This window comes from Manduca sexta, chromosome 3 (genome assembly GCF_014839805.1).
Source record: "Manduca sexta isolate Smith_Timp_Sample1 chromosome 3, JHU_Msex_v1.0, whole genome shotgun sequence".
Taxonomy (NCBI): Eukaryota; Metazoa; Arthropoda; class Insecta; order Lepidoptera; family Sphingidae; genus Manduca; species Manduca sexta.
In genome coordinates this window covers 8352249-8377865 of record NC_051117.1, presented here as the reverse complement: position 1 = coordinate 8377865, position 25617 = coordinate 8352249, and the positions used below count along the sequence as shown (strand labels likewise).

General features: G+C 38.8%; 1 protein-coding gene across 3 annotated transcripts in view; it reads right to left on the bottom strand.

The window, feature by feature from the left end:
• Positions 1 to 59: 59 nt before the first annotated feature.
• Positions 60 to 25617, bottom strand: part of LOC115442953 (microtubule-associated serine/threonine-protein kinase 3) — an 86278-nt gene continuing 60720 nt past the window's right edge. Inside the window, exons 6-37 of one of the 3 annotated variants that reach the window (XM_037439455.1) lie at positions 24995 to 25101; positions 24432 to 24557; positions 23797 to 23919; positions 23168 to 23249; positions 22849 to 22953; positions 22301 to 22465; positions 21664 to 21782; positions 21179 to 21316; positions 20274 to 20379; positions 19756 to 19955; positions 18656 to 18726; positions 18367 to 18476; positions 17836 to 17953; positions 17203 to 17327; positions 16612 to 16714; positions 16064 to 16257; positions 15664 to 15750; positions 15259 to 15446; positions 14852 to 14994; positions 14419 to 14542; positions 14001 to 14127; positions 13565 to 13666; positions 12896 to 12967; positions 12541 to 12666; positions 11690 to 11796; positions 11094 to 11303; positions 8865 to 9098; positions 7185 to 7366; positions 6599 to 6858; positions 6065 to 6229; positions 5485 to 5634; positions 60 to 5128 (exon numbers count right to left, since the gene is read on the bottom strand). In XM_037439455.1, coding sequence (XP_037295352.1) covers positions 4997 to 5128; positions 5485 to 5634; positions 6065 to 6229; positions 6599 to 6858; positions 7185 to 7366; positions 8865 to 9098; positions 11094 to 11303; positions 11690 to 11796; positions 12541 to 12666; positions 12896 to 12967; positions 13565 to 13666; positions 14001 to 14127; positions 14419 to 14542; positions 14852 to 14994; positions 15259 to 15446; positions 15664 to 15750; positions 16064 to 16257; positions 16612 to 16714; positions 17203 to 17327; positions 17836 to 17953; positions 18367 to 18476; positions 18656 to 18726; positions 19756 to 19955; positions 20274 to 20379; positions 21179 to 21316; positions 21664 to 21782; positions 22301 to 22465; positions 22849 to 22953; positions 23168 to 23249; positions 23797 to 23919; positions 24432 to 24557; positions 24995 to 25101 — 4401 coding nt within the window. In that variant the 3' untranslated portion in view covers positions 60 to 4996. Of the gene's footprint in view, positions 5129 to 5484; positions 5635 to 6064; positions 6230 to 6598; positions 6859 to 7184; positions 7367 to 8864; positions 9099 to 11093; positions 11304 to 11689; positions 11797 to 12540; positions 12667 to 12895; positions 12968 to 13564; positions 13667 to 14000; positions 14128 to 14418; positions 14546 to 14851; positions 14995 to 15258; positions 15447 to 15663; positions 15751 to 16063; positions 16258 to 16611; positions 16715 to 17202; positions 17328 to 17835; positions 17954 to 18366; positions 18477 to 18655; positions 18727 to 19755; positions 19956 to 20273; positions 20380 to 21178; positions 21317 to 21663; positions 21783 to 22300; positions 22466 to 22848; positions 22954 to 23167; positions 23250 to 23796; positions 23920 to 24431; positions 24558 to 24994; positions 25102 to 25617 lie in introns of all 3 variants that reach the window. The other 2 variants (XM_037439449.1, XM_037439454.1) reach the window with 2 other exon arrangements.

Below are 25617 nucleotides of genomic sequence, written 5' to 3'. Positions count from 1 at the left end.
AATTCCTATACAAATCCATTTCTATTGAGAATTTAATCAAAGAGAAATCAAACAACAAATTAAGAACAGTTAATTGATGACTTTATTTCATATCAATTCATACACAATTATTCTAGAGAAAATATTTCCCCTTGCTCACTATACGATACTTTATTTGTAAATCACATTTAACACTTTTAAACGCTAAGTTCAAGTTAAAATTACTTTCGCGGTACATTCATTATGGCAGGCTACATAAAAAATTACAGAAACATTATGTGAAAAATAATACTATCAAATGTTACGTAAAGTTACCAAACGACACCAGTCGTGTAGTGTTTGAGCATATCGATATGCTCAGGCGAGCAATACTGCTCACTACCAGAGCGATAGTACAGCAATGGAGAAGCGTGCTCAATTAAATATACGTGCTTGAGCACTCTGCGAACAGATCTGCGCTCAAAATACAAATTAAGCATGCTTATAATTTTTTTAAATATAATTTACATTTGCTAAATTCATTAACATTAGACATCATAACTCTAAAGTCATGGTCCCATAAATTAATTTAACAAGCTGAATGGTACGTCGATTCATCACAATATTGCCGTAAATTAAACAATTAATTCGCATAAATATCATCAAGATTAAATTTACGTAATAATCCTGCATCAAACAGGCTTACAAAGAAAAAATTTGCCATGTAAACAACAATTTAACCAATGAGTATTAACAACACTAAAACAAAACAAGAGAAGCTTTCAAAAACAATTTTAAATTTACATTCAGAAGATGCCTTCTATACAGAAGTTAATACAGCATTTAAGATTATTTGAAAAATATTTGCCAGTTAGTTAAAACTACAATATTCGTTCCATAAAGATATTTCACTTGTTTACTCTTGCTCGCACAAGAATATACAAGTGTGTCAATATTGTTTAAAGCATGAGCAAAACAATGACAGAAATATATCATAGTAAACAGTTAATATAATATTTTTGGATTAATCTTTTCAATAGCATCAATTTGATGTTAGTAATTTTATTTTTCGAAATTACCTAAACACAATATTTCTATGGAATGTTTTACAAAAATTAAACCAAAACTGCATTGAAAACGGGCACATTTATTAGCATTAGACGCTGCTCAGTAAATAATTAAAACGAAATCAACACTTGTTGCCAAGATATTAAGCATTAAAATAACAAAATTAACACATAGGAAGACATTGTTTTAATTGATGCCTCCTTTCGTTATAGAATCGGATTATGCGCAAAAGCCTCAAATTAAAAATAAATCTGCGCACACTACGATAAACATAATATCTAGTTGGTATGTGATAGGAAAATGGGGGCATTTATAACTTCTTTGTTACCCTCCATTAATATACGCTATTTCCTACCAAGTACATGGGTCAGAATCGACATTGGAGGCTCAATTATTATGGCACTGATCTATCGTGGAATGTGTTCCTATTTTGGGAGATTAGGCGTGTTTTTATGCAAAGACATGCCAAATTATTTTGCCATTATTGTTTTTGTTATAAACACACCTAAAGTACAACATTCCATTATTTTATTAATATCAATAAAATGAAGTAAGTTTTCACACATCTAAAATCCGACTGAACCATATTCGATGAATTTTAATACACGAATAGTTGATGGATAAGCAATTATCAGCTATGAATGCTCGCCAATGAAATTTCTGAATTCTTATATCAACGTATTATCAAAGTTTAGTCCCTCGGAGTTCTTGTTTTTAATATTAAGCTGTTGATTCTAAATTATTTATGTTATAGATGCATTCGTAATAAAATATTATAAAAATAAAATGGTGCATAAACAATTATAGATTTTTAAAAACAGATTATTTTCATACGGGCGTATCTAATTGTAAAAGCTCTTTATACATGCATACTTACTGTAAGGTATGGGTTAAGATTGAACAAGTCCACACTAAAGTCTGAAATTTTTACTTCAACAAGCCAACATATTCAGTGCGTCCTTACGCACCAACTGTTTGTCCAACCGTTCGATCGACTTATCAAACCGACAGCGATTTATTTCGCTTGGAGCTGCTTAAAATACAATAAGACCATTGAAATTACCAGTTTGATAGATAATCAGCAAAGTGTCAACTTATTTCAGACCTTAGCACTAACCAATACATAGATGTTCTTAAACAAAAACCATCCATTACCAACAAATAAACGTACTCCGTAAACAGATATGAAAACAACCCAAAAATAAGCATAAAAAAAACACAAACACTACAAAATATCCCCCGAATCAAAATACTCTGAAAAATGTTTCACTTAAACCGTTTATATAACGAGACGAAAAAAAAGAAAACAATATTAAAAATATATTATTTACCGCCTTCCCGCCGCGGCTTTGCTCTTCTTAAAACAATTCGTTCTAGAGAAGCATTCTTAATTCGGATTAAAATAATCTAATATTGCCACAAATATATATTTTTACAAACGAGATAAAGCAGTAAAAACTGCTGAACCGTTTTTTACAAAGTTTTCTCATAAGGCAACAAATAGATTATCGTTTTTTTTTTAGAACGCAACCCTGACGTATACGAAATATATTTTCAGTTTCAAATGGGGCAAAGACGCGACGAACAGACGATTCACATTATGATCTAGAAAACGTTTAAAACCAAGTATTACAAATTATATCACATTTCATACGTCGCTAACTTAACAATAATAATGTACACAAGTTTATTTCAACTTCCCAATCACTAAACACGATTATAAACTAAAATATGAGATTTTAGTATTGTTTTAGGTGTTTTATGATATATTTTTTACATCCCATATAGGTTTAGTGTAACCTTTCAGCTCTTTAGGGCGGACGTAGGTTTATGATATTGAAAACTCATATTGCGACTCAACACAGCCTACATCTGGGTTTATTAAGAATGTTGACCTAAAAATATAGTTTCTCATTATAATGCTAAGAAGAAACTAAATAAAATCTGTCAAACATTTTTGAATTAACACAGAGAAATCTAGACTGATTATAATTAATTGGAAACAATATCATATAAATGTAATTATATCGACATAAAACACCTAAACATAAATGATGAAATACTAACAAAGTTTTAGTTTTGCATCGAAAATTATATTATAATGGAGCCTTATAGTATTGTGTTCGTAGACGCCTCAACAATGTAATACTGACAGCTGCATAACGTTGTCATAACTGTGTTGTGTCAAAAGATTCGAATGAAACAAACATTTTTGGAGGATATATTTTATATCCGCCATAGTAGCTCATGTAAGTGTCGCGTTCCGGAATCAGTTTGTGTATATCCGGTTCGAACAGGCCGGCATAATAGTGTCAAACGCGAGGAATAATCATCTCTCGTCAGTCGACATTCTATTGGACCCCACTCCACTAACCATCAGCTGCAGTGAAGTCACATTGGCAAGCACGTATAAAAAACAATTTACACGTTTATGCTCAATACATTAAGCTCGCAACACACGTTGGAGAAACGTTGCCAAGTGAAGGCCAATATCAACACCAACATTAAGACAGCATATTCACTTCGCCTTGCCAATGCTCAGTATCGATTATCTAGTAGCTAGACAACTAGGCAAGGATCAACGCGTGTAGACCTAATTACATGTTTGGTTCAAGGCACTCCTTGAAACCCTCATTACTTAAAGATCAGCAAAACATCGACAATATTTTTAAGAAAATTAAAAAGGGTTAAGAAAGCTAGTGTAGAATCTTTCAAATGTGTGAAACTTACTATCGATTATAAAATCGTGGCTGAGCGTTTATTCAGCTGATGAATATGATTTTATTTAGGAAATATTTATCGATATTCGAATCTTTTGATACCGCACGTACAAAATGATATCTCCTTTATATCTATTAAAATTACACAGTCTAAGAGAAGCTTAACGTACTTCGTTTGATATCGGACAAAGTGACGTCTTTACTGGAGATGAAATCTCGCTTTCGTTCATCGATATCGATTGATTGTCGATACGCAAACAAACACATTTTTTGTACTTTCTTTTTAAATTTACGTTAGTGTTTTTAAAATTAAGTTTGTGTTAAATGTTGTCGGTTTGAGATGTGAAAGCGAGTTTCATAATCGACCGTGATTTAGTTGATTTTACAATATCTATTAAATATACAAAACAATATTTATAATATACATGCTTCATCCGTTTTTATTTTACTTTTAAATACCCTTTAACTGCAAAAATACGATATATTTAAAAACAACATTAATATTCTGTTGATACAAAAACACAGTTATATTATCAAATCCTTTAAATTACATTAAAATCATTAAACTAGTTATAAAATTGATAATAAAATCACGGCCGACGTTCCCAAATATCGACGTCCCCAAACGCACGCAATCACGACAAAATGTATCTTATTCACTCACTCCCACTACGTGTGTATACGTATCTCTTTCCCTTGAAAAATGAACACGACAGCGAAATTTTATTATTAAAAAACACGTATCGACATTTACGAAATGAGAGTTCGACGTGTTTTTAGATATATCGATGCTTTTTTTTTTTATAATTATAAATAACTTTTCAATTCAATTTAAATTTGCTAAAAAGCCTCTCGCGGCGTATCTTCGAATCATTTAGACTAGCTAAGTAAATATTTAAAAACCAAACAGCTCAAGGCATATTAAATTAGATTTTTCATTAAAATTCTGACATTCGCTAACACAGCACCGGAATCATAGAAAACCCGGATTTACACATTTATACTTATCGATTTTAGAAGGCAGTATATATTAATAAGCATTTTAAAAAGACACTAGACGTGCCATTACAATTATATTTCCTACTCACTAAGCTGCCTTTCAAATTACCGAACCACAAATCGATTTTTATATCGATATCAAAATATATCGATATAGTCGAACACGCGTCTCTCATTCCGCAAACACAAAGCTTCGAAGCACAAGCGTCGCATCTACGCACTGACGTCCGCTCCGCATTATCCTTTCCGCATCACTTCTCGCCAGAAGAGGAGCTGGACGCCCTCCCTCTTCCCTTCTTCTTCTTGTCGTCGCAGTCTTTGTCGATGGTGGGCGGTGGCGGTTCGGGCTTCGGAGGCTGCGCTGGCGGCGGTTGGCTGCCGCTCTGTAATACCATGAAAAATTCAATATTACGTAGGAATGTTATATCTATTAGTGAGAAAATACCGCAAAATAATCTCTCTTGATAATACTTTCTATGGACACACATTCTATGGACTTCACTGTAGCACCAAATCCAATAGGATGACTTGATACATTAAGCTAGAATAAAAAAAAAGTCGTCAAGTTATTATTGTAAAAGACTGACGCAACGTCACGATAGAAATCATAACACTACCCAGGCAATACAAAGGTGTCACCATTCTTTGTCCTAGGCGATTGGCTCCGGTCCAAACTTGAACAGTCACTACTTTGAGGAAAGCAAATGCTTATTTCCCAAGGATTGTACTAATTTTTTACCTTTTTCTTGGGCTGCTTGTCGTTCTTCTTGGCGGGTTTGTCGTCGTCGTGGTCGCGGGTGCCCTTCCGGCCCATGACGCCGAGGAGCTTGCTGACCATGCTGTTCTTACTGCGACCCTCGCTGCCGCCAGCCTCCACCGCTTCTGGTGACTAATCATAACATATATTAACTTGTATGTTGGGAACAAGGTCTTAAATAATATAATCAAGGAGTCTTCCACTATTGCTATAAAGTTCTTATACTGGTTATCTACCATTATTTCTTTTATATACAACTAAATGACGATGAGAGCAAACCGCTTTACTAATATTAGCGATATGTTTCCTCAAAAACACAATGCAGTTTCAATTAAACAACATCCATAAGATGTTAGGTCACGTAATACCCACAAATCACACTGATTACAATGCCTTTTAAACCGGAACATAAAGCTAGGCGAAAGCAATAAAATAAGTAATGTAAATTTTTTATATTTTGTCAAAAATAAGTAATGCAAACCACGTCCGGTCCTGTGCTAAAATAGTTATTATTAGCAACTGTAAAATCCAATGTACACCATCATCTTGCAAAACCATATACCTTATTAGTGTCAACAGACTCCTGCCGCTTGACTTCGATCTTCTTCACGGACTCGGTGCGCTTCGCTTCCGTCCTCTCCTGCTTCTTCTCCGCCTTCTCTTGTTTCTTAGCTTCTTTCTCCTTCTCCTTCTCTACTTTCTTTATCGAGCCAGCTCGCTCCATCACCTGCGATGTTTTTGTATTATTCTAATTGTTTAATGAAAACCAATTGTTGTAAACCGCCTTTCTGTATCATCTTTTAAAATTACTAAATCCCATTCCAATGTTGTTTTATGATTGGCTAATATCTGTCGCTTGTCAAAGGCCCAGAGTCGAGTATTGTGTGTCAAGTTGCGAGTGACGAATGAAGTCTATCCGTGGTCGTATTTCGAGTGTCGTGACCCGTGGGTGAAGAAACGAGAGTAATGTACCCGTACCCATATGACGAGTATCGATTGACGTATTTATAGAAATCGTATTACAAGCTTCGATGATGATATTACATTACTACTGTAAGTGTGTTAATGTCACGATTCGTCTTTGTCTCGTACTCACCTTATCAACTTTCTTCTCTTCCTGTTTAACTTCGATCTTCTCCTCTTTAACTTCCATCTTCTTCATCGAGTCCTGCTTCTTCAGCTCCGGTTTCTCTTGTTTCTTCAACTTCGACTTAAACTCCTCCTCCTTCAGGCTGGAGTCGGATTTCTTGCGTACCTTCGGCTGCGGCTCCGCGGTGGGAGACGGCTCGGTGGGCGCCGGCTTCTTGAACTTGTCTTCTGCGGGCGCGCTAGGTTCTGTGCTTGTTCGACTGTCATCTAAAGAGATGGATAAATTGTATTGATAAAGGGTTCTCTCGGTGGCGTTAGTGTATTGCGGTACGACAACTATGCTTATTTAAGTAATAATTAAATATTCTCGTGTAATTTGACGTATCACAACTATGTTTGCCTAGGTGATGAATAAAGCATTTTATTTATTTTTTATTTATGCTAAATTATCAAATTTTATTCCCGGTTGAATTAGTGATAATAATGAATCGTGACCGATAGGCTTGTCCTCTACTTCTTAGAACTGAACATAACAGATGAAAAATGATTGTGATAACCTCTGCCCACTCTGTAAAAATTAAGATTTCCCTTACCCAAAAACATCTCCCTAGAAGTGTCGACGTTGGATATGTCGGCGGACGTGTCGGCGACGTACGACTCGTCCGACAGCGAGAGAGACGCGAACGAAGCGGACGCGTCGAACGCGCACTTCTCCACGCTCGGCTTCGGAGATGACGTGAAGATGCTCGGCGTCGACTGCTTTGCTGGTGTCCTGCTGATAAACGATTTATTGTAACGTAAAATTTACTATGCCTTTACATATGTGGTAATAAAGTACGTGATAACGTTTTAATTTTCAATTTAGACAAACGGTAAACTGTCATTGGACACCGAATAGTGGGACAGTCGCTTTTGAATATCAAAAAATTAGATAACAACAAACAAAGACCGATATCTATAGTTATTGACTAAATGTTTTGTACTCAGTATTGTTTTAGTTCTTAGGTTTTACAACTGTCGGCAGTAATAAAGTGTCAAAATTTTTTTTTTCCGGCGACTATAACGGAAACAGACACATCGTCTTGAAAAATATTTTTACTATTTTATTTGCTAATTATCCAATGACTGCCTGTTTATTCTACTGTGATTCGTTTTTTATATTTATTTAAGGGCTGCTTGCTGGTGGTAGGATATATATGTTATATCCGCCCGGATAGCGACCACTGTATACAAGGTGTTAAAACCGGCCATAGTCGCCCATGTAAGTGTGTCGCGTACCGGGATCAGCCTGTGTATATCCGGTTCCAACAGGCCGGCATAATTGTGTCCACTGCCGAGGGGTAATCATCTCTCGTTAGTCGATATACTATTGGACCCCACTCCACTCACCATCAGGTGCAGAGAGGTCAAGTTCCCGTACTCATATAATAAACTAGCTTTTGCTCGCGGCTCCGCCCGCGTTATAAAGTTTTTCAGGCTAAAGTTTTCCGTTATAAAAGTAGTAGTTTCCCGGGAGCCTATGTTCTTCCCAGGGTCTCAAACTGTCTCCATACCAAATTTCATCTTAATACGTTGGGTAGTTTTTGAGTTTAACACGTTCAGGCAGACAGATGCAGCGGGGGACTTTTGTTTTATAATATATTTTTTAGAACTTTTTAAGAGGAACAATCCCGTCATACATCATTGTTGCATAACTTTAACCGTTTACGCAGCGCACGCAACGGAAGCTCTCAAAACTAATAATTTTTCCTCCATTTGCAACATGTTTCATTACTGTTTCGCTCCTATTGGTCATAGCGTGATGATATATAGCCTATAGCGCTCCACAAATAAAGGGCTATCCAACACAAAAAGATTTTTTCAGTTGAAACCGGTAGTTCCTGAGATTAGACATTACTGCTCCGCCCCTATTGGGTATAGCGTGATGATATATAACTTTGAGCACTCCACAAACAAAGGACTATTCAACACAAAAATAATTTTTCAGTTTGAATCGGTAGTTTCTGAGATTAGCCATTACTGCTCCGCTCCTATTAGGTATAGCGTGATGATATATAGCCTATAGCACTCCACGAACAAAAGGCTATCCAACGCAAAAATATTTTTTCTGTTTGGACCGGTAGTTCCTGAGATTAGCGCGTTCAAACAAACAAACAAACAAACAAACAAACAAACAAACAAACAAACAAACAAACAAACAAACTCTTCAGCTTTATATAATAGTATAGATATGGCACGTAATGTAATATATATAAGTATATGAGTATATGAACCTATTAGGCAAGTTCCTCGCATGATGCGTGGGCGAGTCCTTCTCCTCGGCGATGCGCGGCAGCGGCGGCTCGTCGGGCTTGTCCTGCGGCGGCGGCGTGGGCGGCGCGGGCGCGGGCGCGCGCCACACCACCCCGCGCCGCGACCCGCCGCCGCCCACGCCCACCGCGCCGCCCACGCCGCCGCAGCACAGCGGCGAGATGGAGCATTTGGCCTCGGCTGAGCGTGGATGCAGTCTGATTGGGAAATGGTCGAATTAATACAATTGACATTTAATTGTATCAACAGGCTGGCATGACTGTGGACTGTCTCGGTATAGTATTCACTCGTTAGTTGATACTTTTATTGTATCCTATTACATTTACCATCACGAGCAGGGAACTTGGCAGTACCCTTATAAAAATGAATGATTTCACAATTCACTTAATGATAAAAATTGTAGAAATCATAAACAATAAAAATATGTAATTTGTTAAGTATGAACATGGTTGCAAATGATATACATTCAAGCACAAAGGAACAATTAACATAACCTCCATGATAGTGAAGAAAGCAAAGAATATAAATCAACATTATAAAAGGAAGGTGATGAAAAACATCGTCCCAAACATTGAACGAAGTTACTGCATTTCCGAAACAAATAGTCAAAACATTAGTAATTACAATATAAACCATATTCATTAATTTCACATCTTTGGGGTTACTTTTGACCCTGTCTACATTGTAATCGAAACAGTACTCTCTTCTTCTTAGTCCAGTTTGCATTAAATTTGAAAATTAACTACCATACTGGGTTTAATCAAATGTTAAAAAACTAAGCGAAATTTCTTGCAAAATTTTGTTTTCCAATATCACCCACATGTGTGGTTATCCAAACATAAAAATCCTTATTTGAGTTTGTATAACCCGCCTAAGCTATAATAAACCCGGGTCAGTTGTGACCCGGCACCCACCTGTCCGGCGAGAGCGCGCGCCGGAGCAGCGGCGAGGCGGGGTCCCGCCGCGGCCACGCGCGCCGCCCGCACTCGCGCGCCGCCAGCGGCGACGGGCTGCGCGCCTCCACGCGGCTACACCGCCCCAATGAGTTAGTGACACGTGCGACAACCGTGATACATGGCGGTTGGTAAAGACAAAGAGTCATGAGTTATGCTACAGCTCTATCGACAAAGTATTTTTTTTTAATGATTCAAGATTGGGCTATGTTATCGATGGGTGACAATTGTGTCTCACGTAGCGTGAGGGGGGGCGCGAGGTTCCGCTATTTGATACGTAATTCGTCTGCCCCTATCAACAAAGTAATGTATTTGTCATTTTTATTAGCTTTTGTAGCATACTGATTGTCGATACAAAAAATGACCACATGAAGTATTTTTATCGGGTCAAAATGGACCCAATTTAGTTTTTAAGCGAAACACAAATTATAAAGACATAACTTTAATGTACTCTTTGCCTTTACCTACCGAAGTTTTAAGTCAGAAATTTAGACACAACATAGGACAAATGGATGAACATTCCATGCATTATCCCATGAACATTCACAAGTTGCATGAGTGTGATTGTTGTTCAAGACACAAATGAACCCTTGATTTATGGCATTTAAATTAAAGTTGTATGCAAATGATAGCGTTAATCCAACAGTGGTATACATAGTCATGATTCCCCATTAATACACAAATATTGTTTAGTAGGTATTGGAAATGGGTTACATAGGTCTCCAATACTTACACCTAAGAGAAATTTGCAAACCACAAAACATTTGTGATGCAGGAATCGAACCTACAACCACTAATTTCACATCCCGCTCAACGACTAATGAGCCATAAAGTCTGCTTATAATTTCCATAATACTTTGATGTATCACTCATGCTAAACACATGCTACACATAGCATCATTTTTTTAATAGCAAAGTGCTTAAAACATTACATGGGTAAAGTAATGCGATATTATCATGAACAATTACAGTCAAAATAAGTCTATATTAAACGACTCACAATATGACGAAGTAAAAGCCCGTGTTCAATATCATTAAATCGATTTGAATTAGGATATACTTTTTACAAATACAAATAGAAGGACAAATGAGGGGGAAATTATATTTGAATATTAGTAAGTAGTGAGATATTTAGTGAGGTTTCACTCGCGGGTCAAATATGACCCGGGTATGTTCTGATGGGTAGATAAGATAGAGTGGAGCTCGTTGGACGTTAGTGTATATTAGATGAATGGTCACCTGGTGGGCGAGGCCGGCTGCGGCGGCGGCTGCGGCGAGGGCGAGGGCGTGCGCGCCAGCGGCGACAGCGGCATGTGCTGCAGCGACGCGCGCCGCACGTCCGCGCCGCCCGCCGCGCCCGCGCCCACCGCCACGCCCACCACGCCCGCCACGCCCGCCACGCCCGCCACGCCGCCCAGCTTGTGCTTTAGGCCGTGCAGCGACGACGGTCTGGAACAATATATATATTGCATTTATAACGTAGATCCGACATTATATTTGTCTTTGTTAATAATTTTATGCATCTTAATAAATTTGCACCTTTAACATAAGATTACTCTGTTTCTCTTATTCTTGTATTTTACACCGGCAAATATCCCCTGCTAGAATAGAAATAAGAATATTTCTGTTTTGCTAATATTAACTAATTTCAAACTTGACATTATAATAGTCTTATATATTACTTCTTTTGTTATTTTATTATAAGCAAACAAAAAATAACGAAATGCAATAAATTGTGATTAATCAACTACCATATTGTCAGTAATGGTAAAGGGTCTCTCTTATGTCAAAAAAAAAACACTTTTTTTTATAATATTTAGTAATCACTATGTTACCTTTGGTAGTGCGTGGTGGCGGTGGTGTGCAGCGGGCTGTCGGCGGCGGGCGAGGCGGGCGCGGGCGACGGCGACGCAGACGAGCCGCACTCGCCCGACGACACCATCTGCGCACACGCACAATTATACTTAGAGCATATTTCAAAAGTTTAAACGCCTAATGTTCAATACAAATTGTAATCAATATTCAATTTATATTTGAGAGCAGAGATTAGAGTGTGACTTTTGTATTTGGTGGGCATACATAGCATTTACTCAGAAATTGTGACATCGGCCCGTAGTAGAGAAAGGTAAGTAAAGTCCTGCTTCTTTTACTTGGTTTTGGGTTTAAATACGCTTTCTATATTTTTAATGCAGTTTTAGGAAAACTATTGCTCTACTAATTACTCTCTGCTCTGTTTTTTTTTTTCTTTAAAGCCGATGCATTCATGATTCTTTTCATATTATTTGGTGTTTATGAACGATGGAGATCTCTAACATGACGAATGACCTACTTGCTTGTTTGTCGCTATTAACGATAAATAATATATTTGAACTCGCGTTTCCAATCGACGTTGTAAACATCCTACATACATCACGATTACTCTAATGCGAAGTTTAGACTAGCAAGTTCTTGCAATCATATATTACACAACATTCAGATGTGTTTACACTTGCAGCAAATTTCAATAGTACTATACAAGTCCTGCAAGCTTCAAAGTTTACAGAATTCAAATTCCCGTAGTTGTTTAGTCGATAAAAACTGCTTGCCGTAATCGACTTCTACTAATTTGATTAATAATCTCAACCTTGCTACTACATAGTAACTAAGCAGTGTGTAGTGGTGTGTGGTTTGTGGATTGTGGTACAACCTGGTGCATCTCCTGCGTGGCGCGCTTGGTGGAGATGCGTCGGAACAGCGAGCAGCGGCGGCGCGGGCGCGGGCGCGGGGGCGCCGCCGCGCGCCGACCGCCACCCACGCGGCGGCGACCGCCAGCCTGCGGGGAGGGGACATATGAGTCAACAAATATACCGACAGCTGTTAAACTGATTAACAGAAAAATATGAAACTAGTTTAAAAAAACGCAAAAAAATTATCGCGTCCGCTATTTGGCTCAATACACTAAAAGCAATATTTACGAAGATATTGCTGTGGAAAATAGTGTTAACCAATTAGAGTATCGATATTATATATCGATACTTGCTAAAGAGGACTCATCACTTTACCTGTATCGTGGTCTGATCTAGCGGAGTGGCGCGTAGAGTAGCGTGCGGTGCTGCCAAAAGTAACCTCAACACCTGCAAGATTACATACAATTGGTTGATAGAAGAAAATACTTTTTTAAAAAATCTTCAAAAATTGTGATAATCCTAAATAATTTAATTCCAGTTGAAGGTAGCCACAAATCATGGAAAACTGTTTCTTTAGTTTTCGTTAATAATAATTCATTTCTTTTGCTTCTAGTATAATGTTAGTGCTCTTTCTACTTAATTGAAAACAAAAGGCATAAAGTATGAATTAGGTAACTAACTAAAGAATGACCTAAGAGATTTACAATATATATTTTTAAATTAAACAAAACAAAGGCGTCACTGCAGTCTACACCGGAGAAAACCAGTAAATATGATACTAAATTGGCTTAGCTTAGCGGGGCAAGAAATGGAGAAGGGATGGGAACTTCTCATGATGGACGGAGATGAGAAGGAATATTAAATTTTCTCGAGGTATTACAAGTCTCAATGAGAATTAACCACGAGGTATACACATTTAGGGCCGCTAAAGATGTCCGCCCGTGCATAGCCGTGCATGCAGTATAAAGACTGAGCGCATAAGAATTGCCAAGGGAGGGAAGGTGTGGGGGAGTGGGTAGGTAAGGTAGTAGTTATGTGGTGTACCTGCGTGTGCAGCAGCCCCTGCACGCTCTCGCCGTTGAGCTGCGTGATGAGGTCGCCGGCGCGCAGCCCCGCCGCCCACGCCGCGCCCTGCTCGCTCACCGCCTGCGCACAACACTCACACGCTATAATACTTGCGCGTCCATGTCGGACACACGACCGTAATACAAACATTTTTGGCATACCTATGTCCAACGTACATAAATACAACCACCGGTTTGAAACTAATATCTTAGTTATTCAGTCAAATACTCTGCAATCCGCTAGTGATGTTACTGTTTAGAATCGCGACGCTTGACATGGACCAAGCAATTAAATGATAATTCATTTGTTACTCATTCGTTTCGTTATTTGCACACGAATAACGTCATGTTCCGCGCCAAATTCGACATCTTTATTCGACAATTCAGGCAATAGAAAAATAAATAGTATCACTGACCGAGACGAGATGGTGCATGGTGTAGTAGTCGGTGTCGCCGTAGTAGACGCGCACCGTGTGGATCGTGAAGCCGAAGCCGCGCGGGCCGCGACGCACCACGATCGGCGGCTTCGACGCTTGGATCAACCTGGTATGATACAAGTTAGGTCATTTGAGATGGCGTTATTTTACAAAAGATCTATAGATCCAATTTGTTAAGTCACAGTCAAGTAATTACGCACTCAAAAAAAAAGGATGCCAATCGATCAAAATTACATTAAAATAATTCTAACATAAAATAATAAATAAAACTTATTTCTTCTTTTCAACTTTAAAATATTATGTAACCAAATAAAAACTGAATATAGCGACACAATAAGAAAAACTTAGTATCGATTTTTATTATCCGAGTATAAGTATTATCATAGGTAATACTGACGAGTGATTCGGCAGCGCGAATGGTGACGGCGGGTCCCTGCAGGGCGACGAGTCACGCGACGAGTTAGTCGATGACGTGTTGCCCGCGCAGGGGGATCCCGCACCGCCACCCAGTATGCTGTCTTCTGCTGTGAAATATGTGACTATTAATATTTTACAATTGTTTATTTATAATTTTTCGGATCAATATAGATATGTAAAAAGAATCGACGCATATCGATACTAAATATTTAGGAATTGATGTAGAAACTTCTTTGTTATATATTCAAGGTATAATCAGAGGATTACAATATGAGGACGCCAGTTTTACCAAACAGTTACTCTGAATATCGATTTGAGAATTTTTAAACAAAAATCGATTATGTTACAAACAACAAAGTAACTAAATTACAATTGGTTTTATAGCTCTATAAATAATTTGTTGTTGCCTCTACCTGGATGTATAACGAGCGAAAGTCCGGACGTGCTCGCCGACCGTCGCATCGATTTTGTCGCGACAATTGCTGTCGGCCGAGACTTCTCCGGCTTGTCCGGTTTGTCGACACCCTTGTCTTCTTTCTTGGACAAGTCCGCCCTGCTGAGGAATATAAGATAGATTTAAATTTTAATTCAATTCGAGATGTCGATGTATATAAACAAAATATTCATCGATATTTCTTTAATTAGCTTTAGACTCTAATTCAAGTCAATTTACATTTCAAACTTTTAGTTGATTTTCTTCCATAAATATCAAAAACTTTATCGACAGTACACAGGCCAATAAAATAAGTAATTTTATCGATATTAATCTACCAACAATCACATTCACAATATCGACATCGACAAACTCCGTATAACTTACACTCTCGGCACGAGCGCGAGCGCCGTGGACGTGGGATGCGGATGCGCCAGCAGCGACGGGTGCAGCGGGTGCGCGTGCGCGTGGTGGTGCGCGTGCGGGCGCAGCGCGGCGCGCCTCCTCGCCGCGGGCGACACGTCGTCGCTGTCCGTTTGGGAGGATTCCGCTGTTGACGCACTACCGCCCATGATCTAAACAACAAAGAAAAATTATTGTTACTTCTTTAATTTAACTATTAATACTATCAGATTAGCCAAAACACAGTAGCGATGCCGTTGGATGGCATATACCATACTCTAATCGTTTTCTACGGACATGGCGAACAATAATGTCTTCGATCTTTCAAACCTAAAATCATCAATGAATTGTGCTTGAGTGCTATTATTTTCTTTGGGGACTAGAACTCACCGGGCACTTAGGATGATGATGCACCGGCGCTGTGGGTGTGGTTGGGGGACCGGCGCTGTCCGGCGTGCCAGGCCAGCTGTCCGTACTCTTTGGATAAAAATAAATAAGGCAACTGATTGAGAGAAAACATGTGACTGTAACTCTATCGAACAGGATCAATAATAAAGCTTCTATCGTACCAATACATTTATACACCATTATAGATATCGATCCAGCAGAGAGAAGACATTCTAAAATTGAAAGTCCTAAGTGGTATTTATTTACAGGCGCGATATATCGTCAGACGACTCATTCATCTCTCAGTGATATAATTAAAATGCCTGTGTGCAATAAGACAAGATCTCTAGTAAAAATGCTTCTGACAAAGTCCTATCCGCATTTGTCATTGTGAGATATGTACCCTGGAGTCATGGTCGACGCAGGGGTGATGGTAGTGCCGGCGCCACTGCGGCGAGGTGGAAGAGAAGGCGGCGAACACGCCCGCCTCCTCCGCTCCGCCCACGCTCCCCGCCGCCGCGCCCTCCCCCGCGCCTTCCGCCGCCTCGCCCGCCTCGTCAGTGTCCACCTCGCTGTGATTGTAGCGGTCGCAACGACCTGTTGGGATTGAATGGTTGGGCGTTTTAAGCTCGCCGGATGTCGCTAGTAGGATATTGTGATGACTGTAAGCCTTAGACATTATACAAAAGACGTGGCTTGTATGATCTTTCCTTTCAGGAATTATTCTAGAGGATTTAGCTTTTGTCCGACCTGTCAACGATTGACTTTATTTAATGCCTATGAAAGGTGCAGTATCAGTTAACAGAAAAGTGATGGTTTAAAATGTAAAACTTAAACAGAGATGTAAAAATCCAACTATTAATTTTTCGATACTAAAATTCTATCAGTCTAATAATAAGTTACAATATCCCTCACGATCGTCGACCCAAGACTATTGCAATATATACTGACTGTCAAAATAGCTGGTATCCTCGTCGTTCTCCAACTGCGGGATGAACTCGGCTTTCCTTCTCAGCAAGTTGTTCCAGTCCAAGCCGTAGAAGTATATATGATCCTGTAACACAAACAATAGATTTACTAATATATTTATTCAATGCTCTATAGCTAGTTACGAGTAATCAGCGTATGCCCTGTGCAACACCCTTTTCAAACCGCATTCAACTTACAAGAGATTCAATAATTCCATAGAGAAGCTTCAAGATATTGAGATTAAGATTTTGAGAATAGACCAATCAAATAAGTCATTTGTAAGTATGTCAAAGTAAACTTTGTTCTGATTGGTCCATTTTTGAGATAGATCGAAGAAAGCGATTGGGATCGTCTATTGACAACGGCGGATAATCACTAAGTCTTCCTCTGGTATGCTCCTTGGTTACCCTGTTCAAACCTTTTTGTACTAATTTGCAGAATAATATCAACATTACTTATTTTAATTAAGTCATTTTCAAACAAAAAAAAATCTATAGATTTATTGTCAAAATTCCTTGTTCATCGAAGTCATTTTTGGGCTAAGACAAAAATTTACTAAAGCAATACCCTTACCTTGACTTGGTGTGTACCGCCAGTCCCCAATCGATCCCTGGGATTCCGCGCCAGAAGCTCCGTGATGATCGCTCGAGCCTCCACTGCTATGGGAAAGTCTTCTTCCGAAGGCCACTCGATGTCATCTAACAAAAATATACATCTTAGTTGTTAGTATTCGATTACAGAATCAATTCGAAATATTGCGTGAATTGTTTGTACTATCGATTCAATCGATTATTAGAATTTTATGCATCTGTACTCGTATATTTGGTCTTGTATATTATTAAAATAAATTTTGTTTTTAAGTTTTACTATATACCGACTAAAATTATAATTAAACTGATCCACACATAGTCTTACTTATAAACTCGTCTTATGTTTTAATGTATTTCTTTGCTATACAGATTGCCAAAAATTTTACTTATAAACTTGTTTTAGCATTAATAGGTGGTTAAGCATTGCTAAAATAGCTGTCAAAATGAAACATCGCTGGTATTATAAGTTTAAGTGCACTAATCAAGATGTAACTACGCATAGCTTTGCGAAATTGTTATAAGTAAGACTATAAATCGTTTCTAGATTTTTCCAGAGTCAGAGTCGAAAATTTGTCTTCTGTATAATTCTTACAATATCGATTACTAAAGGGCTCACCATTAACAGTGTGCGCGAACAGCTCCTCGGGTGTGTCGCCAAAAAAAGGCACGCAACCGACCAGGAACTCGTACAGGATGATCCCCATGGACCACCAGTCCACCGGCTTCCCGTAACCCTGGGAATTATAAGTTACTATCAAAATACTATGTATACCAGTCTGTGTATTCACATCAATAAGATTTTTTTTATTTATGATTATTTAACGATATTTAATTTTAGTATTTGTATAGACATCTTATCGATAGTCGAATTTAACACACCGAATATTTACATGAAAGACATGCACGTCTACTTTGTGATACATAAAAACCAATATAAATCATTCGAGTAACAAAGCAATAAGTATCGATAGCAGATTCTCCAACAGTCAGCATCGAATAACGAAACTAAGGTATCGATATCATACTCTAAAATCGAGTAATTAAGGCTTAAAATAGACGTCAAGATTACCCAATATCAATACATTATTGATCTCATCCGAACTTTAAATCAAGGTTATTTAAATTCTAGTTAACTTTTTTTGCCCACCTGTCTGAGTATGACTTCTGGAGCGATGTACTCCGGAGTGCCGCAAACTTGCTTGTCAGAGAACTGACGCGCTTCGCGGTCGGCATACTCTTCATACAGATTTGTTGCCACTGCATATGGAAACTCAAATGATTAAACGTGAGCTTTATCTACTTTTCGATACGGTACATTTCGGCTCAATTGTTTAATGGTCTGATATACTAGTGGCGAAGACTACGTTGGACAATTAGAAACTGAATTTTATTTATTTTCGCATACAGTTTATATTTGATTAGCATAGTAAACTTACATGACATGAGACCCATTTTGCTGAGTCCGAAGTCGGTCAATTTTATATGACCAGTGGCCGTGATGAGCAAGCTAAAACAATAAAAAATTTATTTAACAAATATAAATATAAATTAACATATTTTATATAGACACCAAGCTTTTAGTAAAACTGTCAAGATTTATCGATATTTTTTTTCTTCAATTAACCAATCGTAATAATGTTATTTTATATGTTAGAAATCTTTATAATTAGATTGTAAATTTATTTTACAACTAGCTTTTGCTCGCGGCTTCGCCCGCGTGAAGGTGTTTTCCAGGATAAAATTCCACTGTTTGATAAAAGTCTTGCTACATATTTTCCCGGTACTTATAGGTTCAAACTAATTTTATCCCCAATCTATAATTTCAGTTCAATCAGTCGAAAATCTAAGAACATTTATACAAACTTTCATCCCCTATTTTATCCCCTTAAGAGTAGAATTTATCAAAATCCTTTCTTAGGGGATGCCTACGTCATAGTAGCTTTATGCATGTAAAGTCTTAGCCCGATCCGTCCAATGGTTTGGGCTGTTCCTTGATACATCACTGTCAGTCACCTTTGAGTTATATATTATATTAACAACTGAAGTTAGCTAAAATTGAGTTTCTCGAAGCCGACCACTATTTATGTACTATGTATTTTGAGACTATGCAATTTTGTCGCGTTCGCGATTCACTTTCACTTTTGTTGAGTTTCAGAACGCGATATTAGATCCTCCAACGCGCACGCGAATTTGAACTTTATGCAGCGGTAATAAATTACAAATTGACTCTCCATTTTATTTAGAAAACGTTTGTATGGGAAATAGAAAAATGCTGTTTTGAGGATTTTCCCGGCAATTATTCGAATTTTTCTCACCTTTTAAATCTTCCCTAGACCTCCACGAATAATTCAAGACCAAGATAAGATAAATCCGTTCAGCCGTTCTCGAGTTTTAGCGAGACTAACGAACAGCAATTCATTTTTATATATATAGATATACCTTGTATATACATAAATACAGTTTATTTTGTCACTCTTGTTTTGACTAATATCTCAGGATAAATCCGAAGATATCTCGCGAGATGGTTCACACTAACTTGTCAGGCTTGAGGTCCCTGTGCACGATGCCGTAAGAGTGCAGGTACTCGACGGCGAGCACGGCCTCCGCGAAGTAGTGGCGCGCCATGTCGGGCGGCAGCGGGCCGGCGCGCAGCAGCGTGGCGCAGTCGCCGCCCTCCACGAACTCCAGGATCAGGCACAGGTGACGCTTCGTCTCGAACGAGCAGTACATCGTCACCTGGGGATTGGGTTAACGTCATGGTATACATAATCTATACTATTATATAAACCTGAAGAGTTTGTTTGAACGCGCTAATCCCAGGAACTATTTGATATGGAGATAGTCTCGACATCCTGGGAGGAAAATAACTCTCAGTTTTTATCCTAATCTAAATGTTTAATAGACATCAAAAAACGATGTTTATCAATTCGATGAATATTTATATTTTTTTCAAAAAAAATCTCTTGCAGCTACCTCATCAAACGTAGAACATATAACTCGAAGTTTATTAATTCGATGAATGCGAAATCACAAAAACATTATGTATAAACTCACCACAAAAGGATTGTCGGCAAAGCTGAGTATGTCGCGCTCGGCGAACGCCTGCTCCACTTGATTCCTCAGTATTAAATTGTTTTTACTGATCTTCTTCATCGCGTACCTGTTGGTAAACAACTTTAATTAATATTGTTTGTATTTATCGTCCGTTACTCTGGTTTATATATTTTGTTTGACTACATTGAAATTTTGAAGTAAATTATGATGACCAGTCATTGATTTGGTGAAATAATATTTAGTAACTATATAGAGTAAGATGTAGCAACCCTAAGATAATTTATATGATATTGATTCAAAGTAATTTGATGTGACAGCCCTACAGGTTAAGTTGCCCCAGTTATGCCAAAAAGTACCAACTACTTTTAAACAATTGTGTTCATTTGTTACAGCTCGATTTTCACGCATGCTTTTTGTGTCAGATATAAATAGATCTTGACGTGTCTGAACAGTAAAGTATCACATTTAAATTAAATATTAATAAGTTATTTTATGATAATATGTGGATTGGTACATTTTGACAAAACAGATTTTTTTAATTGCTGTGAATGCCGAGACAAGCTTGCCGTTGATGGTAAGCGATACAACCGCCTATGAACTGTAGGAACACCATCCAACACCTTGAAATACAAAGTATTGTATGGTATTCCACTGCGCTCGCCATCTTGAGACGTGAGATGTTAAGTCTCATTATGTCCAGTAGTTACACTGGCTACAATGTCCTTCAAACCGGGACACAACAGTGACTAAACACTGCTGCTTGACGGCAGAAATAGACATTGCGGTGGTACCTATTCAGGCAGACTCTCACAATATATGAGATCTACCACCAGTAAATCATCCAATTGTGGCAACCCTGTAAGAATTGTATACATAAAATGCAGAAGTTTAAAGTAACGATTGACCTCTGCCTGGTCTGCTTGTGTTTGACGAGGTAGACGGCGCCGTACGCGCCGTTGGAGATGAGCTTGATGACTTGGTAGTCGCTCTCCGACGGCGGCGCGCCCGCGGCCCCGCCCGGCGGCGACTGGCGCCCGCGCGTCCTGCACACCACACATTGTCAAGATTATTGCTTCTGTGACAGTTATAAAAATATATTAACAATAAAATATATTATTGAGATTGTTGAAATTACACAATAAAAAACACAAACTCGAAGGCTTATATTTAAAGTACTCATTGTATATTTTATTAAAAATAAAATTCTATTAATTATACAGGGCGGTATTATTCTGAACATACGTGTCAAGTTCTTGTACAAAAAGATTAGTAGGCTATACATGGTGCACTAGAAATAATTATTTATCAAAACTCGTAAGACTATACAGGGTGATTATATATGGAGGGTAAGTAGTTTGTCAACGTTGTTACTATACGGGGTGTTCCGTACTTGGAGGGCGAGTTGTTCTGCGGCAGCGGCGGCGGCGGCGGCGCGTGCAGCTCGGCGAGCGGGTCCTTCGACAGGCCCAGCTTGTGGATTATGTACTGCGGGATGTCCGTCGTGATGCCCTGACACAACAAAGAAAATACATATTTTAAAAGGGGTTCCTAGTTTAAACCTTATTAAGAGGCATGATGGCAGGTTTTGACTTACAGCTGATCGAGTAAATTTGTGTTTTAACTAAGCATAGCTTTGCGAATTTCTTATAAGTAAGTTTAATAGAACTTAAATATTACTACACTTTTGTATTATAAAAAGGAGGTAAAACGTTTCTTCGAAGTCTCCATTTTTATATCATGCAACCTAATCACACAATTGTAATATAAAATACTGGCAATTAAACCTTCAATCCTTAAATCTGTTATTCAATATTCATGACCATCAATAGGCACTCACCATCCGTTGATCACTTGCACAACAACCTTTTAAGTATTTATTTTCAATAAACTTACAAGCCAAAACTCAAGTACAAAGGTAATTTAAACAGAAATTAGGTAACAAAAGGCCAAATTAAAGTTTTCAAACTTTAATTGTCAAATTGTAAACTTTAAATTTTGTTTTTTTTTTTGGTCCTCCGAGCCCTCACCTGCAAATGCCTCGCGTGTCCCTCAGCGGCCTCTAACAGCCGATAGAACCGCTCGGGGTCGAACTCCAGACACTCGAGCAGGCGAGCCGGGCGCGCCATGGCCAGTATGAGGCGGTTGACCAGCGGGGCCACCTGCGCACCCGCCTCCGCAGACTTCTCGCGCGTCTGGGAAACAAATTGATATGCGTATGTTGCTATAAATTGTAAAATATATGATACATGCTATAAATGCTTTTGCTCGCGGCTTCGCCCGCGTGAAGGAGTTTTTCTGGATACAGTTTTATTTTAACTTACTTGATATGTATCGTTATATTATGACCAAATTACACAAAAACATTACAAATTATAGTCTATGTGTTATTCTGATGTATAACCAATATTACTGTAAAGTATCATCCAAATCCATTCAATAGTTTTTTCGTGAAAGGGGAACAAACACATATACATACATACAATATACATACACACATCCCTACAAACTTTCGCATTTATAATATTATTACCCATCTGATTAATACATAAAGAGAATAATATGTTTGTATGTGTACCTCGGCGAGCAACCTGTCCAAGCTGTCAGCCATGTCGTAGAAGTAACTGCTGGTGACCTGCTTCGACTCAGACTTGTGGAGACAGTCGCGCGCCATCTCCAACACCTGATAATTTATTCACATCCAAGTTTACACTTAGACTCGAGTTGTTATATTATGAGCGCCACTCCGTACATAAACACACGCTGTCAGTATTGAAATCATACTAAAGTCAGGTGTACGGATTGCAGTACAATTTAGCCGAACACAATGAGTGCAAGGAGCGCCAGATCTAGTACATATATATCAATGAGTATATCATTTAATGGATCTAGCTCACCTGTCTTTGAACAAAACGCTCGATGGGCGGTCGGTCTGGCTTCTTATCCAACTCGGTCAGCTCATCGATGAGGCCTCTCAGCCTGAAAATATTGCAAAATATTACTCCCTTTCTGCGCTAATCGGGTAAATTCAAACCCAAATGGGCCTCCCCTAAAAATTTCCAGATCGACCTATTGTATATTTGGAGGAGGGCCATGTTCAGCAGTGAATATCCTGCGGCAGATGATGATGATGATAAAACCCAAATACTTAGAAAAAATACTAATCCGTGCCTACAATTAATGCCTTTACAGTCAACGCTGTTAAAAATACGCTGATACTAATGTTGGGTACATTATATGACATTTTAGATATAATTAAAAGTTTGAATAAGTCAGCCTTTTTTTTATAATTAAACTATTTTTAAAAAATACCACATTTATTGTAAAGCTCCTTATTCTATGTTTTGCTTTGTAAACACATACAGGACACATTTATACAGTATACATTTCTATTTTTGAAAGTAGGTTAAAACAATAGATAACCCAAACAAGAAACAAATTCTAAGTTTTAATATCCATAATAGTATCCTGAACCTTCTCGGAATTTCTTCTTCCTTCTTCTTTCTAGAACAATCTTGATACTCACTTATCGTCCATCGCTCGTTGCGCCGCCGGGAACCTCGCGGCGAAGAGCGAGGACATCGCCGAGACCGCGTCGTCCCTCGAGCCCGACCCGCCGCCGGACGAGCCGACGGACCGCGACGGACTACTGGAGGAACACCGGGCTATGTTAATGGTATGCCAGCTTAGTGACTGGTCTTCTGAAAATTCGCCATGTGTATCGTATTCCGGGACCAGCCTATATTTACAAACTGACATAATTGTGCAAACTGGCGACGGATAACCCACTAGTTGAACCCCACTCCACTCACAATCAGGTGTAGTCACTACCGTGTGTGCCGTGATACATTTAATAAATTAAGTCTCATAATACCCTGCTATGATAAAGAACAGAACATTGCTGGCACAACTTTCGTTGACGGCGAACATATACACTATAATTGTGACTTTTGCTATTTATTTTTGTTTATTGATATTTAATGATGATTCGAGCACAGCCTTCGCCTAGAAACAATAGCCCAACTCAGAAATTTGAATTACTAAGTACTGCATGTCATTCTACTGTGGTTCGTCACGTCGTTCGCTCGTCCTAATAACACAAACAGTACTCCAGATGCAAGTAAGTTCTGCCGTCAACAGCGCCAGCACCACATGACCCACCTCAAACTCCTGCTGCGCACGCGGCGCGCCATGCTCTGCGGCGACGGCGCGCGCACGGCCGCGTGCCCGCTGCCGCCACTGTCGGAGAGCGACGCCCAGTTGTTCATGCCGCTGCCTTGTGAGCTGCTGTGAGGGAAAATAGACACGTCAGTAAAGTATAGTAAGAAACATACTGTAACTAAAGCGGCCCTTAACGAAGGAGTTATACCAGATTCCAATAAAAATTGTAGCAGCTAGACTCTAGAGGAAGTGATAGTTAATGCAAAAAATCTTGGTATTCCTCTATCTGTTTCTTTTAACAAACACAAACAATCAGTATTAAACTAAAAAAAAAATACTTGTACTAATGCTTTGTTCGAGAACACCATTCTTACGTGTTAAAATTCTACTTTCCGCGTTCTCCTGTACTTGTTACTGCCGCTGTCACCATGATGACATCAAGATGTTGACGCTGTGCAACTCGGTATCAGAAGATTTGAAATGCTGATTTCGAAATTGTTACGGAACTCGCTCCTATAGTTACTGGAGCAACCACTGCCAGCTTGCATTCCCAGTATACTTACTTGAGCGAGTTCTGATGCTGATGGCAATGCGGGCAGGGCGCGCGCGGCTGCGGCTCGCACGGCGGCTGCACCGCCAGCAAGCGCTCCTGCGACGAGCATTGCGACTGCAACAGAACGGATTGCGACCGACATTATCATTCTTGCGCATGGAATTTGTATTACATTAGTTGCTTGGACGATTAGGTCTGGTTTTGGTGTGTTTGGTAGAGTTCGACTAAGCCAGCTTTGAAGTAAAAAGACAGGTAGATCTTGAGGTCGAAGACAAATATTGCTTGCTTCAAAGGCAACTAATTATTTCGAGATCAAAAGCCTTGCAGTCCAACGTGTTGTAACTGTTTATTCACCCAGAGACATCTGGCGAATGTTCAGCCCAATCCTTTCCCTACACCAACACATTCTGATTCCGAATCCCCCTTCCTTCACCCTTTGATGGGGAGATCAAAAATTGCATGAGCAAAACACTATTCCCACAATTGTTAACCTCTTCAGAGACAAAAGATCTTACCCTACATTTAATCCTACTCCATACTCTTGACAATACGACGTCGAGGGTAGTTAACAAAACTGACCGATAGCGCTCAAGTACCGCGAACACTTAGTCAGTTTGTTGATAAACTCACTAA